The sequence below is a fragment of the Gavia stellata genome, chromosome 16 (genome assembly GCF_030936135.1).
Source record: "Gavia stellata isolate bGavSte3 chromosome 16, bGavSte3.hap2, whole genome shotgun sequence".
In the NCBI taxonomy this organism is placed as follows: domain Eukaryota; kingdom Metazoa; phylum Chordata; class Aves; order Gaviiformes; family Gaviidae; genus Gavia; species Gavia stellata.
The window spans coordinates 2,468,891-2,489,533 of record NC_082609.1 but is presented as its reverse complement, the minus strand read 5'-3'; the positions used below and the strand labels follow the sequence as shown (position 1 = coordinate 2,489,533).

Sequence of the window (20,643 nt, the reverse complement as noted above, 5' to 3'; positions counted from 1 at the left end):
CGTAAATAAAAATAAATGTGGCCAAAGTTAATGCAAAAGTTAGTGGAACAACAAACTGTGCTCCATTTCCTTTTTCTATTCAATTTTTCAGTCTGCTATTCGCTAGTGAGGAGCAATTGCCCGCAGTTCATCATCAGGCAAGAGGACCACACTGACTTTAAGGAAAACCAGTCATTGCTAGAAGATGTGACAGTTCTTTGACTTTAGACTCACTTCTGAAATTGCTTACCTGTATTTTATTAAAGAAAAGTTTATCCCACAAGCTGTCATTTCGAATGATGCCGTTTCGAACTTCCGCCTTTTTCCGTCTTGCAGCAAATTCCAGAATCCAGCGCTTGAGGGACGTGTCTGCCTGGCTGAAGATCTGTGGGAGTGCGGGGTGGCAGGCAGCGCGGCACCCGAGGGAGAGAAAACATCAACAGCTGTTCTTACAATTACAGCTATACAGCTCTGCCGGCGCCAGGTAGGGTACAGTTACAGCAGCAGTACAGTTAGATACGACTATACTATGGCTTTTTTATTGGAGAAAAAAAAAAAGCAGGGGTTTGTTTCGCTCCATTCGCTATTGTGCATACTTCGGGGGAAAAGGGAGAGAGGATGATGGGGTAGGCTTTGACTAGATTTACATGACTGGTATTTCTGTATGATTTCTACGATAGGATTCAGTGAAATCATGAAATCTGAGCAACTAGGAATGAGCAACGTGAATACTTGGCAGCTTGAGCAGGTATCAGCGCTGGCTGATGAGGTGATGGGGGCTGCGTTTACCTAAGCTTAATCAGACACCAGCATGAACTACATCTCTACAAACGAGAAACCCCCAGTGCCCATCCCTCTAATGAGGCACCAGAACCCCTGATCCAACAGTCCTGACCTTGGGGAAAAATTAAATCAGTAGCTTGTGCTTAAGCCCATCTTTAGAGGATAAGTCTTCTGAGGAATAAATATTCCCAGCTGGTCAAACAGATTTAACGTGATGACCAGACGTGTCTCTCTTAAATACCTTTCAAGACCATCCCTTAGTTTTGAAGCTGTCTAGATCCAAAAGCCAACCTCATATTCACACTGCCTAAATCCTCATAGTCTTTTTGCAGCTCCTGATTTTCAGCTGTCATTGCCACCAGGAAGAGATTCAAGTTCCAAAACTGGTTGAAGGGCACAAAAAGTCCTGCTGCATCCAGGTTTGACTGGTGTTTCTCTGATGAAAAGCTCCTTCGTCTCTGGAAATGTCACTAGTAACCTCAGTGAGAACAGGGTAAGAGGCGAATACAGAGGGATTTCATATTAACGTGCAATAGCCATGCCTGCAGCCTGTGTAAATCAACATAGTATAGACTTACAGATCGGAGCAGCTGTGTCGGTTACACAGGGTAAGAATGTGTTGCAGTAAGGCAGAAGCAGTATAATCTAATTAGTGGTGAAGCACTGGCAGAGGCTGCCCAGGGAGGTGGTGGAGTCACCATCCCTGGAGGGGTTCAAGGAACGTGTGGCCGTGGCACTGCGGGACATGGTTTAGTGGGCATGGTGGGGTTGGGGTGGTGGTTGGACTTGATGGTCTTACAGGTCTTTTCCAACCTTAATGATTCTGTGGTTCTGTGATCTGCTCAGGAAATCACCATGACTAAGGGAATTCTTTCACAAAAGTACTCAAGGGACATAAACTTTATTATTACCAAAAGAGCAAAACTAAACTCACCTTATCATACATCCTGTTTAACAGCCGCGGCACAACAGGGAAGATGGTTGGACGCAATGCTTTCATATCGTCAGATAAGAGACGAATATCTCCTTGAAAGAACCCAATTCGCCCTCCATGGCAATATACGACAGACTGATGGGAAGAAAAAGGAACACATGTAACCACTTCGCTTGCAATTCCCATGGCAGAACATCCCTCCCAAGCGCAGAAGTGCCTTTCCTGAAATTCTACTCTCAGTAAGGCAAAAATGGGGCTTTAGAAATATATATATAAATGTAACTGTAAATTTTGCACCGAATAGAAATGTACGGATAGTGCTGGGCACTTCTCAGTACTGCAATTCAGCATCCACCAAATTTGCCACCGTTTCCGGAAGAACAAGGAACCAAAGGTTTTAGAAGGGATTTCCCTTCATCCCCTGCATACGGGGATGGAGAAGTCTGAGTTTGGTCAGATTCTGGATCTGAACTTCTCCTCTGAAGCCCAGACCTACCATAGCAGCTCACAGCATGAGGACCTATTGTCGATAAAGAAATGCGTATTAAGAAACATCGTAAAACATACTGAAGAGCAGCCGATTTTTAGATGTTAATACTTTAGTTTTGTTTAAAATACAACAATGTAGACTACGTTAGCAATACAGTGCCTGATCCTGTATCCCAGAAATAAAAGCCCCCTTCATCAAAGGTGCTTTACTTGTATGGAATCTACATATCCAGAAGTTTCATACTTGGAGAGAAAACGGGCCACTTAGATCGGAATAGAGCTGGATGTGCGGGATCGGGCAGGCGATGAGCCAACCGGCAGCTGAAGCAGCAGCTCTGGTAGTCAGTAATACTGCAGGGGACTGGTGACTAACTGGGTAAAACTGGCATTTTATCACTGGAGAGCATTTTGAGACCAGCGTCCCTACCCTGCTTTGAGAGCGCAAGCAGGAGAAGGCGTCCTCAGGATAGCGGCCGTGATGCCGGGAGCCGAGCCCAGCCTTCCCGAGCCCGGAGCAGCACGCTCACTCTTCTGACCTCTCTAAGGGGTAGATGGAGAACATCAGTTCCCTTCGGTCTTTGGTCCCCTTGGGACTTTTCTCCCCCAAATAACTAGAACAGTAAAAAATCCCTTAAGAGACACCCAAGTCTCTTTGTGCTACTCCTAAAAATCTGTAATACTAACCGGAGCGCTCTCAGTGCTCTGTCAACCAGTTCAAGACTGTCTCTCCACCAACTGAAACCACAGGAATTTTGTGCATGTGATGTGGGTTTAACGAACATCACACTGCCAAATCTGTGTTTTACACTGCATGTGCACATGAATTTAAAAAAAAAAAAAAAAGGAAAATATAATCAGTGTGCTCATTGGGAATTATAAATAACTACTAGAAATTTTTAGCTCTAAAGAATGTATCTGTATAATTTTAACTGTAAGTTCCAGGAACTAATTATGTTGGCTAAACCTAGGGAAGCTGACACAGTGTTTGCTGGTCAGAATAATTTTGAAAATTATTTTTTAGCCCTTTTGAAAAAATCTTTATATTAATGAGACTTTTTAGGAGAGAGGATAAACCTGAACATTCTTTGGAGGCCTGCCCCTTTCAATATGGCAACATCCTGTGAAATGAGGTTATTATTTCACGTTTTTCTTTTTTTCTTCCCCCCATCAGATGACTTTTTAATAATTATATTCTTGTTTGCTGGCAAAGCGATTGCCTAAATAGTGCTGCCATACTGACCAACTTGTAAAATTAGACTTACAAGTAAAGATAGGCTGGGCTGTAATTCTCCAAATCTTTCACGGGCTTTCACTTCCAATTTGCAAGTTATTTAACAGGGCAGAATATATTATTTCTGGCACAGTTGTTACTACAAAGTGGAAGGCTTATATTCAGATGCTTGTCTGACTCAAAAACTATGCTTTCAGCCCGAACCAGTCCTCCCTGAGAAAGTACAGAGCTGCAACTGAATCCAGACCCAGTCTTCAGATATCGGATCAGTTTTTAGTTCGCAGCTTCTCAGGCCAGGAGAACTGACGTGACCGTCTCGTCTGACTTGCCTGACACACCGACTGCAGCACGAATTATCACCTGTCTTTTCAGAAAAGAGACGTGAAAAGTCAGTTCTGTGGGCTGGCACGAGTCAGCGCTTCGATTTGCCATTATCTCCAGGGGCCGCTGGCTTCCAGTGAATGCCCACCGTACGCTGCCCTGCCAGGAGGATCACGTGTGTCACACCACGATCTCAGTTTCCTCTTTTTCACTGTCTGCAAGTTTTTTGCAGATCTGGTTATTTATGCAACAAAAGGATTTTAGCTGATGTAGAAAACAGCACGAAATTATTTTTACCCCCGCGATACCTGACCCTAGCGTGCTTTGAAAAGCCGCCCCCAAAATCGCGCAGGTAGCAGTTTCTGCTGGTTGACGAAGGGCCGTTTTCCAATCTCAGAGCCACCGGGGTAAGCTGGAGAGCTTGGGAAACTCTCCTGGAATCGCTCTGGACTCACGGCCGTGTCACCGAGACCAGAGGCCGGGCCCTGGTGTTATGCACGTGGCACTTCTGGAGTACGAGCTCTTTTAGTGCTACAAGATATCGCTGGTTATTTAGTATTTTATTCATTTTATATTTTTTTTGGCGTGGAAAAAGATGATTTCCACTGACACTAGGACCTTACCTGTACCATTCTCTCAAACATGTGTGCTAAAGGCAAATAGGAAATGTGTACATCCTCACAAGTAGGAGACCACTGACTCTGGAAGAAAACACAAGGAGCCCCACGAGGCCTCGTCAGTTCGGGCAGGTTTCTTACCTGTATAACTCTTTCAAACATGTGAGCCAGAGGCAGGAAGGAGATGAGCACATCGTCCTGTCTCGGAAAGATCACTTTCTGCAGGTGAAGGGCATGGGAGACAGAAAGGAAAGAAACACTGACAGGAAGACAACAAGAAAGTCATAAAACAATAAAAAGAAAAATGGCACCAGAGGAGCAAAAGGGTAAAGATTGTCGAGAGAGGAAGGGAGCAGCGTACGAAGTGGAGCGTTAAGCCACAGCGTCAATGAAGCTCAGTTAGCAGGAGGAGTAAAGAGCACGGAGATGTACACAGAGGGCAATGGAGAGGTCTCTCCACGGCAGAAGGCGTATCGTGTCCACACAGCTCACGCTGGAAACGGAGGCTCACCCTGACAGAGAACCCAATTCTTATTCTCCACTTTCTACCACGAGGTGCTGAGACCACGATTCGCACTCTCGGCTGTTTGCAGACCTGCAGCAGCCTCCTGCAAGTCAGCGGGGCTCTACAGGGCCATCATTTTTCCACAGTGCGCAGAGCCCATCAGAGATTCCCAGTGAGAGTCAAAGCTATAGGTTTTTTCTTTTCCTTAGGTTAACCATCGATTTGAATCAGAATATGCTGGAAAAATGAATGATTTTTTTTTTCAGCTCCAAAATTCAATGATTTCTGTTAGTGTTTCTCATAATTTTAAGTGATTAAAATGTGATTTTATGGGCATTATCCCTGCCCCACAGACTGGTGCAGTGGGGAAAAAGAAGGCTGGACAAATTATGCAAAAAATAAAAGTGACCAAAGTCTTCAGTTTGCCAAGGTTTTAATTCTGTCTCTCAGAATAAACAAAGGCCCCGAGAGCTGTACCTGATCCACGCCCCAAAAGAAAAGTACCCTTTCTGCCTGCATTTCCAAGGGTAAGGCTTGCCATAATATTATGGATCAGAAAAACTGAAAGCTTGATTACCCAATAACTTGAACCAAGGACAGTGGTTAATGGAAAATGGGTGTAAAATCTGTTAGCTCACAGTGTTCGCAGTTTATACCCACTTTGCATCTCCACTGCTGTGACAGAATCAATAGGCCGTGACCTGGGACACGGCGGTGGATGGAGGCACAGGAGCGTCTTCCTCAGGGAATATTTTATTGGAGTTAACTCCGGGCAAGTCAGATTTGGGTATGCCCTCCCAACCATTACCTAGTGAAGTCAAACATGATTGACCATGCGGGTGTTTTCAGCATCCTGTTTCGTATTATTTTATGTGTCAGTCTGAATGAAGCCATTAGGGCCTGCAGATCTATTTATGCATTATTTCAAACTGGCCTCATTTTCTGCGAGCACAGTAATGTAAAACAGTAGCATCACTAGCTATGCTGCTTTTTTTTTTTACACTGCTTTAAGTGCCCAGACAGTAAATGATTTCGTTTTAAATCGGACCAAAATGATGACATTGAATAGTATTTCACAGTTGGCACAGTTGTCCAGTTAAATGTGAAAATGAAAACAGCTTCTTGGCATTTGAGAACAACCTTATAATAAAGCTCTAGGTTCACTTCAAAAAATGTTTCGTTTATAAAAATCACTGAACTAAGCAAAACTGGCACGAGCGTATGTAAACAGCAAATCTGCAGTATTTCTCAGCTTTAGGTATTTCTATTTTACTCATCGATACTACTTTCAAGTATTTTGCACTTCGCTCGATGTCATTGCTGTGGTTAGACATTGCCCTAGTCGTGTGGATCAGCGACGGGCATTTACACTCTCGCCAACGATACTCTGGTGACTGAAGCTGTCAAATTTACGACCGCTTACAGCAGACTTACGTCTCAATCTGATACCTTCCAGATTAATCAGAGTCCCATTGCCGCCAGTGAACACTAAATCCATCTCTGTGGGCCGGTCCTGGAAGATGCCAAGTTTCCTCAGCTCCCTCTAAATCAGCTCTCTTCCAAAATAAATGTTCCTGCCCTTTGAAACTCAGACCTATCTACGCATCAGTTTTCATTTGTGCGTCTCGCTGCCTCTGAAGCCAACACAAGCTCCGCGCTGCGAAGCCCGAGGGCTGGCTGCAGTGAGCTGCTATATTGGCATTTCGTGCTGCAAATTACTGGAGTCACAACCCTTCAAATACTTGAACACGTGAGTTGAGTGCATTTCTCATACCACGTGTCCAAGTTTCTTTACAACAGTGGTCTGGAAATCTCAGAAAGTTCAAGGATTAAGACAATAAGACTGCAGTATTTTCAGCACCAATGATAAGACCAGCGAGGGGTATAAGGTAACAAATTGTGCATCCCATGTGTACATCGCTACTTTATAGAATTGCCCGTTTACTACAAAAAAATAGATTCTTTACATTTGTTAGGTACAAGCTGTATAAAATCCTTAATATGTTGTGCTAAAGCAATTCTGCTTCTTATATTGTTTCTAAGAACAAGTTTACGCCTTGCATGAAACATATTCTACGGGTACTTGGCCAGTGCTATGCTTTTTTAAAAATATGTATAACGGAAACTGAGGTACACTTTAAAATGAATGAAATTAACCATTCTTGTAAAAATGTCTATGTTCTCATATATACACACTTTATATGCAGAAAGCTTTCAAATAAACGAGGATGACATTGTGTGGGCACCCTTAGAAGTGAACCCTGTAATCCTTTTGAAGCACCAGTTGCAACTGTACAGGGCTTGCTTGCTTTCCCATTCTTGGAAAGATGTTCATTGATTTACAGGAGCCAACGGTGCTCCTCAGAAGCACTTTGAGCCTTACAGAGCCAGGGAGCCGGGGCTGGAAAGGGGATTTAATGCCCGCCAGTGCTGTAGGCTCAGACCAGCTCCCACTTCCATGGATTTGGCCCTCTGAGTAAGAGAAATTTCACCTCTTATCTGCAGGAGCACATTTCCAGCCCGTGCAGGGACACAGCTTAACCCACACACTCCGCACACAGCAACATTTTCTAAATCAGGGTATTCACCTCCGTCACTTTCAAAAAGCCTGAAAAATCAGCAACCACGTTCCCATGAGTCAGCATAGCACCTTTGGGGTTTCCTGAAAGGAAACAAAGAGTGATTTTAAAAGATGAGCCTGTAGGTAATTTCCAAAAGCTTAACAAACACCAAAGCAGGAAATGGTTAAAATCTTAAGTTCACTTTTTGAATTTTAGAACTTACGTAATTTTCGCAGTCATTCGTCTGCGGTAACATGCACAATAAACACATATTGCAATCCTCAAAATGTAATAAAATGGTACTGTAAACACGGTATAACATGAATAGTTCTATTGGAGACTCTGAACAATGGTTTCCACCAGAAATAGCTCAACTGCAAATTATGAGAGAGCTTGGATGGAGCCGCTTGATGAGCACGGCCATCAGACCTGTCTGGCTGTTCCCAGCCTTTCCAGGTACCATTTATTTCATACGGATTTTGACTAAGAATGATCCTGAATACCAACAAACCTCATTTTAAAGGCTGTTAAGCTCTTACTTAGCCAGTACACTGGCTAACCTGAACAGTGCAGAAAACAGGTAATACATGGTAAAAATTAGGCTACAAGAAGACCCAATGAGACTGCAATTAAGGGAAGTCATTAATATTGTCAGCCGCAGAGCAGAGGTGTCCTGGAGACAGGACAGGGAGCTGGCAAAACCTCAACGTATCACCCCAGCACTGGGCACTGTGCCTGCAGCGTTTCACCGGCCGCCCGCGTGGGCCGCTCCGCACCGTCGGTATTTGCTTTTTCACCCTCTTTTCTCTTCTGAGCCGAGAATCCCCCTTCGCACCGTAATACATCTTTTGCATTTCGTATCTGTTCGTACGCCAAAACGCAGGGTTTGTTAAACAGCAAACGCACAGGCTGAAACCTCTGAGCGCGCAAACCAGAGCCGAGCGCCCCACCCGAAAGGCTCTGCCTGCAGCGCTGGCGTGCAGGGCTCTGCATGTCCTCCTGCCACAGCACTGTCCCTTTTCATCACCCTCAAAGGGTTTATTTCTGAGAAGGAGGTGTAGCTCAGCTCAAATAAAGATTATGGAGCCAGCCTCTCTCCAGCGTGTTTTTAAGCAGATTGTTTTAATTCGATCACAGCACTGCAGCGCAGTTCCTGCTACGCCATGCGGAAGCAGATCGGAGGAGCTTTGCCTGCAGGTACCCCGCGTGGCCCCGGCACGGCGGGCACAGGGATGCCCCCAGGAGCTTTGCAACCCTGTTACAGGAAATGACGGGCGCAACAGCCTCGCAAAATTGTAAATCAGCCAGAATTTCATTCCAGCTTCCTCAGTTTAGGAAGGGGCAATGGTGTTTTGTCAATCAGTTTCAGCACAGGAAAATATGCTTAATCCTCTCAGTTTCAGAGCAGTTTGCAGGCTGCGTCGCTGGCAGCCCTTCGGTGCGGGCATGCACCCACGTGGCACGGCCCGGCTCAGGAGCCGCGGTGCCGAGCCCTGTGCCCTGCCGGCTTCGCTGACATCGCTTCTACCCGGCCTCTCAAATAAATAAAGGCCCAAACAAAAGCAGTAATTATTGCACGCATTTATTGCACTGCAGCAGGACATTTTGAACACAAAGTATTTTACTGAAAATCCGTATTTGGTGTTCCAAGTGCCTTTGAGTAATTGAGTCCCAAATACTTGCAGATGAACCCAGTGCACAGGAAGCTATTTTGGTCTCACTTACATTCGTCCTCCTCTGAAGCTCAGAGGTGAAGCTAGGGCTGACTGATGTCTTTGCCAACCACAACTGCTCCTGCCCTAACGTGTTGTACAGACATGCTTGCAGGCACCAGCTCAGCCAGGCAGGTTTCATTTCGAGGCGCTTATTTTCACAGCTGGGTGCACACCTGGATCCAGACCTCCAGAAAACTCCACGAACCAATGTCAGTTGTAAATACGTGCCAATGACCCTGAAATTGCTCGTGTTATTTTAGTTGTGTCTAGCCAAATACACATGCTCAGCCCCTGCAATTCTACAAGTAGCCGTACTCCAGCAGCGTTGCACAAGTTTCTCCATGTTGGCAGCCAGCAGGTTGCACAATGGTGGAGAAGACGTGCTCGGTACTGGTTTGGAAATTCAAAACTGTGCCTTCCGGCTATACCAGCGGCAGATCTGGCTCCTGCATCTTGACAGAGCTCTTCAGACTCTTTTTGGAAGATTCCTCAGGCGCTTTGAGACCTCAGACGCATTTACTTACTCCACCTCTGACTTTTTTTTCAATGCAAATTCAGTACCTCTGCTCAAATCGCAGTGACATGCCTGGAAGCAGTGTGAACATGCCTGGATGCCTGGAAGCAGTGTGAACGTCTGGCTGCTTCCCCCATGTCCTGCCCGCAGCAGGTTCAGCATCCAGGACAGGCTGTGGCGTTAACGGTGTCAAAGCAGAGCAGCAGCGTTAGAGCCAGGGTAGCCTTCCTCAGAAGAAATCCAGAACAAAGCATGCTGCCACGGGGGAGCTGCAGCTTTTTGGGCTGGGGGATTGCTGTAAATTTTGACCTTCTGTTGTTCTTCTCTTTTAAGAGTTAACCCAGCAGAACAGGTACCCCTTGCTATGAGCCCTCTCCTAGAACTACCACTTCGAGAGAAAAAGGTTGGCAGCGATACCGCTTTTCCTTTTAAAAAACTCAATGCCAGATCTGTAACACTGCTCTCAAGTTTGAATTTCCTTGGAAAGACACACCTTGTGAGTGTCCTGTTACGAAAACCGGGCAACAGCCCGGGTGTGGCAGTTTCTCCTTATCTCGGTGCCAGGCTGGTTTGACAGTTCTCATAAGCAACAGAAGAACCTTTTCCATGTCACTAAATGGGTATTTCAGGTAGCAGCTCCAGCACTAACTCGGTGGTGTGATCCATTGGCATTTTGGGATGCAAGTGCTTTCCTCCGCCCGGGAGCCGCCGGGAGTTGGGATGTGCACTGGCAGGCTGTGAGAAACCGCTGGGAAGCAATTTTTATCCAATTGGTTACAGGTGGATCCTTGAGGAAATGACAGCTTGCTTCGCTGGAGTAGCCAACATGAAAAATTGTATCCTGATGGTTTGGGGACATCTGCGTGCCTTTGGCCCATTTATGAGTACTGATAATTTCTTCATGAAACAATGGAAGTTGGTCTGGTCATCTGAGCTCAGCAACCTCAGTCTGTCCCTTCAGCCCGTGAAGGCATTTGGACATCTGATCCTATCAAAGAAAAGCACACATTAAAGTCTGCTTCTGGGGTTTTTCTTATGAACAGCTAAAATTTTTTCCAATTCTACAATTTCCCAGTTACAAACCCTATAGCAAAGAATGGTTTCACACCATACTTTAGAGCCCTTCAGAACTGAAAAAGCCCTTGAGAACATATCTGCTGGAAGAAGATTCTAAATCTGGTCATTAAAAATATCCCGACATGGGCTATACAAAAAGCCAAGCCTTTTACATCAAAACACAACCTGGAAAACAGACTGGAGTGTTGATGCGACCCCTGGAAAAGCCAGACGGTGACGTGCAAAGTCCTGCAGCAGCAGAGGATGGATGGGCTGGTGGTTCACAAAGCAGTGCTCTGTGAGAGTTTAGTTTGCAGATGATTTGCAGAATTTGAAATCTCTGGTTTGGATGGGAGAAAGCAAATGAGCTCCCTGGTGGCCCTATTTCTGTAACTTTAGTCATGTTCCTAAGAAAAGCACAAAGTCAGAAACTGGCCCATGATTGCATTTGCAAATAAAAAGAAAATCAAGAAACCCTTCTCTAGTCAGAATTTCTTATTTAGAAATAAAAATATCAACAAAAACCTGACTTGAAAAAATAATTGCTCTGCTTTTGAAAATCCACAGAAACAAATTGTGCCCCGCTGTATCTGGAGGCATGGCTCCTTTGGTTTCCTACAATTCCCATTTGTGCCTGGCCCCTCTGCACTGGCACAGACGGTGCGCACAGTGTACATGGCTGTGATGTCCGTATCCTGCGCTGGGTTCAACCTTTTCCTTTTAGGAATTCCCACTGCTGAGAGCAGAGTCGCGGGCTCCTTTCACACAGTGCGCTGCCTTCGGTACTCTGAAGCGCCCAGATCTCAAAACTAAGGATGATGCATGAAAGTCAAAAAACCAAAACCTTTTAATACATTTTGAGTTTGTACTTGGAGTTGATAAAGCAGTTGCCTACCTGATCTGCAGCACAGGTCTTCTCCAGGAGGTGGAAGATGAAGATGTCCCCTCTTGCTCAGCCTAATCTGCAGGCTTTGCACTCTGCAGGCTGAGCAGCACAAGAACTCCCTTCTTGGAGGGCAGCTTGGCGTCAAGTGGCATCTCCTCCTTGTCTAAATGAGTGGAGGCCAAATCGAGGATGCTTTGGGGTAGGCCCAAGCATTAGGCGATCCTGAGAGCACGGGTCAACCTGGAAGAGCTGCTCCAGTGTCCTGAGAGCACAGGTCAACCTGGAAAAGCTGCTCCAGCGGTCCCTGGAGCATGGTCCTTCCCTGCAGGTAAGTATAAAAGCAGTTTCCCAAGCAATCACGCCTTGTGCATCTGCGCTGTCTACCTGTAGAGCTTTTTGGTAGATGTTACAGAGGTCGAGTTCTCAAGAGTAGGAAATTCCCGCAAGCTATATGAAAACCAGGGTGTGGAGAGAGGAGAAAGCGCTGCATCTGCTAAGAACAGGCAGGAAAGTGATGCTGCTTATCCTCTCCAAGAAAAAGAGGCCAGTGGCGTGAGAGTTCCAGCAGCGTGGGCTGCCCAGGCTCGTCCCCCAGCCTGCCCCAGCACGTGGTGCCCCAGGGCCAACCCGAGGAGATGGGGCACACGCGAGCAAGCTGGGGCACACCGCAGAGGAGACAGAGGTGCTGAGGACGGTGGTGGGGCTGGGGACAGTGGTGTGCTTAGGATACGGAGAATGGAAAGCTGTGGGCCCGCATCTCTTTTTTTTTAAACGTGTGCAGAAGATAAATAGCAATCAGTCAAGCGCTTCACAACTACACTGCAAAATAGGAAGCAGGAACACGGGCAGACTTCCAGACAACGGAAAATCATACTGCCAAAGTGTATGTCAGGGAATTCAAGTGAAAAATAAATATATCATCATTTTTCATTTGCAATCTACAGAAATGTGTATACATATATATTCTCAAATATTAAAAATGCATAGAAATATCATTGCCATACCCTTATAACAGCAAGTTTGCACATATTGAGGTGGTATTAATAATTGATTTGATAATCTATTCTAACATTTCGAGATTAAAATGCTGCTTCTTTTACCTGTAGTGCCACTAGTAAAACAGACAATTGATAGATCTTCTGGTCGAGGAGGCTAGAAATACACAAGGAGAATAAGAAAATCACATCAATCAAATGCAGAAGGGTCAATGGTAGACTGTTGTCATTGTAGAAACTTAAAGATCAAACAAATTCTATTTCAGCTCTGCCATAAAAAGCTTTACTTCCCCTTGACAAATATAAAAGACCGTCATAAAAATCTTTTTATCAGGTTTCTTCAGTTGATGCAGACTCTCTTCTTCCCTTACACTTTGCTCCAGCTGCATTAAGGGCATGCTTTAGTGTAAGAAGACTTTGATGGAATATTTGTCTTGCAGTTAGTACTTTCAAAGATAATATCTATACCTGTAGGTGTGTGGGAAAACTTGAGACAATTTACTGATTTCTAGATAAATTCTGGAAATGTGTGGTTATCCACAACAGGGGACACCCTTCCGAAGCTGCTGATTGCTCCCATTTCCAGTAGTATCTCTGTATTCTAAGCACCACTGCATGTGTGGGCTATTTTGGGTCACGAATGAATAAATGTAAGTGGCTTGAAAATCAGAGCCTGCTTTTGAAAAATTTGCACAAGCGTGAGCAGCCAGTGAAAAATACCAGTGCGATTTTCCAAAAATATCCCAGAGAAATACTGCCAAGTAGTGTTTCTGAGCTATAGAAACCCCACTGGAAAGCCAAGGGTGCAAACACATTCCCCCTGTGCCACCTGGGTAAGGTAGTGGAATTTGTGTGGCTTAATAATGGCATTTAACTACTGTCCCGTCAACACGTTCAACAAGGATGAACTATCCCAGTTAAGCGTCCCGGGCGGAGGGTATGAAGCAAATACTACACATCTCCAGTGGGTGGTACGGACAGTCCCAGGGCTCCTCCACTGCCTCCCACATGGAGAGGGCCACGGGACACTGCCCCTGAACACACACAGGCTTCCTTCTGCCCAGAGCAAACCCTTCCCTCCCTTGGCAGTGAAATAAATGTAACATAGCCAGCTGCAATTCTAAGTGGGAAAAGCAGCATGCCAACACTCACCACAGGCACGTGTCGACTCTCACGGCCACAGTCCTGAAAAAGATTAAAGTAACAAAAACGATTTCCACTTTAATTCCTGTGGTGGAACCCACTTGCTAATGAACTGCAAACCGCTAAGGAGGAGTGTGAGCTAGAGCAGAAAAATTTGTGGCTAACGCTTAGGTCATCTTTTCTATCTGAAGTTTCTTGCACCAACTGCAACGCCATCCTTGGATTTCAAGTAGTGCTTGGGTTGGTTGAGCAGGATTCAGGCTCTTTCATAAAAGTGTAAGGCTGTAGGCTTCCATGTAGGAGGACAGCGTCTCGAACAGCACCCCCCCTTTCCAGGCTTAAGTAGCAGCTGATACCTTATTTGAGCTGGAGGGATTGAATTGTTGGCTCTCCTATCAGCAAGGAATAACACTAAGAGGCAACTGCGCTGCGCATCAGTATTAACAGCCGCAAGCTGCTCTTCTGTGCTCTGCAGACACTGAACCGGCCATGCAGTTCACAAGTCCCTGTATATTTTACTATCTTTTTACAGAAACTACGAAATATATTAAAAAGAGAGGGAGAGCAAACATACCTCCACCTCCTGCATGGTCTGGATGCGAACCCCACAGCGACTCCCTCTCTCCGTCAGCTCCTTCTCAAACGGGTCCATCAGGATGATAGAGCTCAGACCTGGTGTTTCCCTCCTCTCCACGTGGTCGAGGAGTATTCTGGCTTTTTCAGGTTTGTCACAAATGACTGTGGAAATGTCAGCTGGAAGAAAAGCAGCCAAACGAGTTGCTTACAGCAAATCTTTTTTAATGCAAGACTGGCTGCTGGCTCATAGCTAACTTTGTATTGGTTCTGATATTCACTTCAGGCTAACATCAGAAACCCTAGGATATAACACACATTTCTCTTATAAAATTACTGCGATTTTAGCTGACTTAAATTAATGCCGAAGCTGTAGCTGACATCTAGAATTATTCTGGGATTCAGTTCAAAATACTAAAATAGCTCACCATGTGGGCTAAAAAATCTGGGAGGCAAAATATGAAGCAGCACAGGAGTGGGTGGCCATGGAGTAATTCCCGCTGTCAGAGCAGCCCCATCCACGGCTGTGTACGACCGGGTACGTGGGAAATGAGGTAGCCCTGACCCAGCATGGGGACACATCGCTCCCCAGAAACTTCTCTAAGTGGCTTTGAGAAACTCAATGAGTAAAATCACCCGTCTTTTGGAAAGCAGAAGAAAATGAACCATTCCGAGCAACAAAACTGGTTTCTGAGAAGATTACATCCATTTTGTTTTTACCTGTGTTGACTATGTAACGAATGGCTCCAGGACCTAAGGTGTCGTAGAGGGGAACCACCACCATGGAGTAGGTGTAGCAAGCCAGCTCGGAAATGATCCACTGCAGGAGGACATCAAAGCGTGAAGGTGAGAAGGGCACCATGGGAGTAGATTTAACACACTTGAGATCAAGCTTCAAGTATAAAGCAAGCTCACAAGTCAGGAAGATTATTAATACAGCACCGAGTTGAACTTAAAATCTCACCTCTGGACGGTTTTGAGCAAAGACCCCAATGAACTGCTTTGTGGATGGCTTGCAGCCCTGCTGAAGAAGCCCTGAACCCAGAGCTTCTGCTCTTTCAGCCACCTGGAATTTGGAGAGAAAAAAACCACATAAAAAAGAGGAATACAAGCAATACCAAACTAAGCAAAGACTTAGCTTATACAGGGAGGCTCTCAAATTATTGTATTTGCTATCTAAAAGCCCAATTTTTTGTTATCGTGAGCCATTGGTTGTTGACTAGCAGTTGACCTCTGGTTGGCAATGCCCCACGGCTTTAAGCGTGTCAGTGCCGCTCTCAAGAGCAGGCTCACAGCATTGAGCTGGTCCCCGAAAGCTGACACACTTATATAACGCCGGGATGCGCCTGGCTGGGGAAACCGAGAGCCCTCGCACAGCGTGTTAGCAACCTCCCGGTCTAGCGCCTGCGTGTTACCGATGGGCGCCTTAACACCCCTTCTTCTGCCGGGCAGGGTGAGAGCCCTGGGGGAGAGGACTCTGCGGGGGGTGTCGTTTCCAGCTCACCTCCTTGTAGGACAGCCACTGGTAGGGCTGCTTGGGCTTCCTGAACCCCAGGCAGGGGCCATTTTCTGGAAGACACAAGCAGAGATGACGGAGTTACGGGGGCAGTGCCAGGAGTTAACGTGCTGCCCAGTACCGCACCGTGGGGATGCAGCAGAGCCCTCAAAGAGCAAAGACGTTGTTACTGGGGTCGGCTCTCGCTCCTGGGGCAGAGCTCACAGCAAGCCCGAGCAAATTAAACACACGAGTGCAGCTAATGGGAGACCGGCTGCTGGGATCTGCCAAACAGTCGCTTCAATCCTCCTCCCTCAGCTGCGGAGGGGACAGCAGCAGTTTGCCCCCAAACAGCCTCATTAAAAGACACTTCTCCGAAGGCAGCGTGAGCGTTAGTGTCTGATAAGGGCTTTCATCCCAAGCACCGGCTCCCACTGCCTTCGCTGCCTTTTGATTTAAACACTTCAAAGTGAAAACTGCTATTTTTAGCACAGCCTACTCTGGAGGAGGGCAAGACAATATGCAGCACTACATGACAGGAGGAATATTTGAGAAGCTTAATTAATTTGGTAACTGTACTGACCTGCACAAGATCCATCCCTCCATACACCTACTGAGTTATTTATTTACCCCTGTTCTGGGGGGTGGAATGTTTGCAATTCCACTGAGGCTCCTGGTGGTGCTGAAAATAATAATCTGACAATGAAATTGGTGTATTCAACGAGGTGGGACATCGTAAGCAGTGGGCACAGATATAGCAGGGAAGAGTAATCGTGGCTTTTTGGAGTGGGAAACGATGTCTCACAGCTGTGTGAGAGCTCTTTGATGGGACCATCCATCATGGGGTAAGGGCGATGGGCTGATACACCACACTCAGCTTTCCTAAGAGCTTTTGGCAGAGCCCCTTACCCTGCCCTGTTGCGGAATAAAAAGTAAGCTGGATGGGTTACTGATGAAAAGGCAGCAACAAGCAGAAATAAGTATCAGCATTTGCAGCAGAGGAAGAGCTCTGTTGGGTTCCACAGTTCTATGCCCGGATCAGCCCCGTTTAATGTATTCATAAATGTTCTGGAAGTGAATAATGTATGATGAGCTTTGCTGATGCTGCACAGTTCAGGACGTTATGCTGTCCGCCAGTGGCGGCAAAAAGATCTCGTGGTACCAACAGGCTGCACAGTAAAATACAATGGCATTAAGGGCAAAATAACACACGTTGCAAATAATAACCCTAATTATAACCCCCATGCTCCAAAAGCGGCACCTGCACCACCACGGGCCGTGCAGGCCGCAGCGCCCGCCCTGCCCCTCACTGGGCCTCCTCCTTCCTTGGCCTCCTCTCCTCGAACCTCCCGCTCCCCCGATCTCCCACTCTCCTGGCCTCTGCCCCTCAGGCCTCCCACTCTCTGGGCCTCCCACTCTGTTTGGGCCTCCATCTCTGGGTCTCCCTTCACTTTTTTCCCCACTCTATTGGCCTCCACTCTTTGGGCCCCCCATTCTCTGAGATGTCCACTTGCTGGGCCTCCCACACCAGTTGGGCCTCCCACCCTGCGGTCCTCTCAATCACTTTCTCCCTCCCACACCTTTTCGGCACCCCCACTTTTTGGGCCGCTACACTCATTTGACCTCCCATGCTTTTGTGCATTCCCACGCTTTTTGGGCCTTTTCACTTCTTCGGCCTCCCACCCCTTTTCATCCTCCCACAATATTTTGGCCTCATACACTCTTTCAACCTCTCATACCTTTTTGGCCTCACACTCCCTGGGCCTCCACAGTCCTTGGCCCTCCTACAAGTCTGGGGACTCTACCCTCCTTGCGCCTTTAAACTCTCAAAGGGCCTCCCACACTTTTTCAGCCTCCACACCTCTTTGACCTCTACACCTCATTGGCCTCCCACACCTTTTCGTTCTCCCACAGCTCTTCGGCATCTCTACCTCATCAGCCTCCAACACATTTTTCAGCCTCTACACCTTTTTAGCCTCCCACACCTTTATCGGCCTCTACAGATTTTCAGCCTCCCACACCTTTATCAGCCTCTACAACACATTGACCTCCCGCTCCTTTTATTTGCCTCCCACTCCTTTTATTTGCCTCCCCCTCCTCGTCAGCCTCCCCCACCTTTTCAGCCTCCCACTTGCTGGGCCTCAGCACTCGTTTGGCCTCCTACACCTTTTTGACCTCTACCGTTGTCAGGCCTTCCACACCTTTTGGGCCTCAACACTCAGGCCTCCCAGTCTTTGGCCTCAACGCTTGTGTGTCCTCCCACTCTTCTTGGTCCTCCCTTTTTGGCCTCTAAACTCTTTTGGCCTCCCACACGTAATAGTCCTCCGTAGTTCTTGTGCCTCCCACACTCTCTTAGGCTCTACGCTTTTTGGGACTCTGCACTTTTTTGGCCTCCCATACTGTTTCAGCCTCCCTCTCTCCTTCAGCAATCGTATCTCCTTCAGCTTCCCACACTCTTTTTGCTTCTGCGCTCTTTGTGCCTCCCGCACCCTTGGGGCCTCCTACACTTTTTCAGCCTCTCCACTATTTGTGCCTCCCCCATTCTTCCAGCCTCTCGCTCTCTTGACTTCCACAGTTTTGTGGCTTCCCACATTCCGATGGCCTCCCACTCCTTTTTGAGCCTCCCACTCCTTTTTGAGCCTCCCACTCCTTTTTGAGCCTCCCACACTCCTTTGGCCTTTGAGTCCAAATGGGCCTCTACATCATTTGGGCCTCCCACACTTTTATGGGCTCCCACATTCTTTCAGCCTCTACACTCTCTGAGCTTCCTAAGCCTTCGAGCCTCCCACACCGTTTGGGCCTCTACATTGTCTGGTCCTCCACCTCTCCCTGCCTCTGCTCCCAGGCCTCCTCGTCACCGCGCTCTCACCGGAGATGCTGAATCCCCTCCTGAAGACCTCGTACATGGTCCTGGCGTCATCGTAGTAGTGCGTCAGCAGCTGTGGGCTGTCCCCGATCACCGACCGGCGCGCCCCAGCCAGGCCCTGTGCGACACGATGTGACACAGCCGTCAGCACCGCCCAACGGGCGGGAGATGGGGAAACCCCGAACCATAAAGCAGCACGCTCCCCAAATGCCAGAGGAGCCTCTGCAGCCGCCACCGTGTTCCTGCCCCAAGACCCAAAGGGACGGGAGAGGTGGGATGTCCACCTCAACGCCCCCGTAACGTGGAGAACCACCTTCCCAGAGAGGTGCACTTGGCCCGGCTCGTTGCCACAGGAGATGGTTGATATTTCCCAAGGAGATTTGAGGAGGAATTATAAATCTGCAAGTAACAAAGTGGGGACGTCCTGGCGGGAGCGACTGCTCTGGGCTCCACAGGTCCCCAGGACCAGCACCACGGGCACCTTCTCGAGGACATCTAGACCAACACCAAGGCCAGGCTAAAGCAGAGGCCAGAGTCCAGACCCCAGCACGTGGGTTCAGTAGTGGCGTTGTAGGAGTGGGCAGGGGGAGGCAGGCAGGGCAAGAGTGACCGAACCGGGACTGCGCTGTGAGCCAGAAGAAGGTCTCGCTAAAGCCCTAACCACAGGGGAACGCCGTCTTGGAAAATGTTAATTCCTCCCACCCTTTTAAAAAGTTGTTGGAATTAAAGACAATAATGTTTTAAGAGGGGACATCACAAAAGGCTTTAAAAATTCTCATCACACTTCCAGATATTAATTTAAGTGGAAACAATTTCCAGAAATATTTCTGCTCTTTGAAATGGAGCAGCTTCATTAAACTTTAAAACCTTTTGCGAGCATGAAAATTAATAGCTCCTCAGCCTTTAAGCAGGGATTCGGGTCTACTTTTTCTTATCGTTACAAAGTTCGCAGCAGCAAGCTCAGTAATGGGCGCACACAAGAAGTGCCAGCTGATTTGATCTTATCAGCGGTTGCCTTTCAGTGGTTTCTCCCATGCAACGACAGCTCCTGTAATTTTTGGTCATGGATGGTTAAGTAAAGCTAAGACCAAAATGTTACTGAAAATCTAAGAGAATAAATTAATGAGCTGTATTCTACTTTTCCAGTTTCCAGAAAAAGGTGAATTAAGCAGCGAAGTGATCCCTGGCACAGCGCATTAGACGACTGATTTCAGGATGAGGTTGGGGAGCCCTCAAAACAACCGAAGCACCTCCTGGCATCCCCTGCGGTCATTTCCAGGCACGCAAACCTCGGGTGAAACCCAGCCCCTCCATCCGGCGTGCCCCTGGCCTCACCTCGACTTCCTCCGACTGCATCCGCAGGTCGCAGGGCGGCTTCACGGCTCTGGGCCGGCTGGCAAACCAGTAAGCGACGACGGCCGCGAAGGCACCGATGCCCACCAGCGCCGTGGCCGGCAGGTTGCGGAAAAACTGGCTGAGGTCATCGAACTCGGGGAGCCGCAGGCTCCGCAGGATTTCCTGAGCCTGCATCTTCTCCACGAGCGAAACAGCAAACTCTGCAAGAGCCAGAGGGATGCAGTCAGGCCACGTCGCCGGATGGGCACGGGCAGCGCAGGTCTCTGCGGCCCGGGAAGGGGAGAAGATGCTTTCCCTTGTCAGCCATTGCAAACACGCTGCTCTGCCGACCCGCAGGGCTGCCTACCAACAGCGACCTGAACTTGAGAACAGCAGCATCTATGGAAGAGATACGAGAAAGGGGGAAACATCCCTAGAAGGGCGAGCAGGAGCCGACAGCTCACTCCTAAATGACAATTGAGCACAAACGTACATTAGGCGATGCAGCTGCAGTTATCTGTAGCAGACAGATGCTGTGACGGGCTCTGGGATCCAGCTACGACTGTACCCTCAGGGCTGCCAGGAGCTCGCTCCGCCTTCCCTGAGCAGGACAGGAGCTGCGTGGTGGTCACAGCCCCTGGCAGG

At 47.6% G+C, this 20,643-nt stretch overlaps 1 protein-coding gene across 6 annotated transcripts in view; it reads right to left on the bottom strand.

Moving 5' to 3' along the window:
• The window catches only part of ACSL6 (acyl-CoA synthetase long chain family member 6), a 29,546-nt gene extending 9,326 nt beyond the window's left edge, over positions 1-20,220 (bottom strand). For 2 of the 6 annotated variants that reach the window (XM_059825644.1, XM_059825646.1), the window contains exons 1-12: positions 20,104-20,211; positions 18,667-18,781; positions 15,807-15,871; positions 15,267-15,368; positions 15,023-15,122; positions 14,304-14,482; positions 13,739-13,771; positions 12,692-12,743; positions 7,448-7,521; positions 4,496-4,573; positions 1,697-1,831; positions 230-364 (exon numbers count right to left, since the gene is read on the bottom strand). In XM_059825644.1, the coding sequence (XP_059681627.1) occupies positions 230-364; positions 1,697-1,831; positions 4,496-4,573; positions 7,448-7,521; positions 12,692-12,743; positions 13,739-13,771; positions 14,304-14,482; positions 15,023-15,122; positions 15,267-15,368; positions 15,807-15,871; positions 18,667-18,781; positions 20,104-20,193 (1,158 nt within the window). In that variant the 5' untranslated portion in view covers positions 20,194-20,211. Of the gene's footprint in view, positions 1-229; positions 365-1,696; positions 1,832-4,360; positions 4,439-4,495; positions 4,574-7,119; positions 7,121-7,447; positions 7,522-12,691; positions 12,744-13,738; positions 13,772-14,303; positions 14,483-15,022; positions 15,123-15,266; positions 15,369-15,806; positions 15,872-18,666; positions 18,782-19,998 lie in introns of all 6 variants that reach the window. The other 4 variants (XM_059825642.1, XM_059825643.1, XM_059825645.1 and 1 more) reach the window with 4 other exon arrangements.
• Between the last annotated feature and the right edge of the window lie 423 nt (positions 20,221-20,643).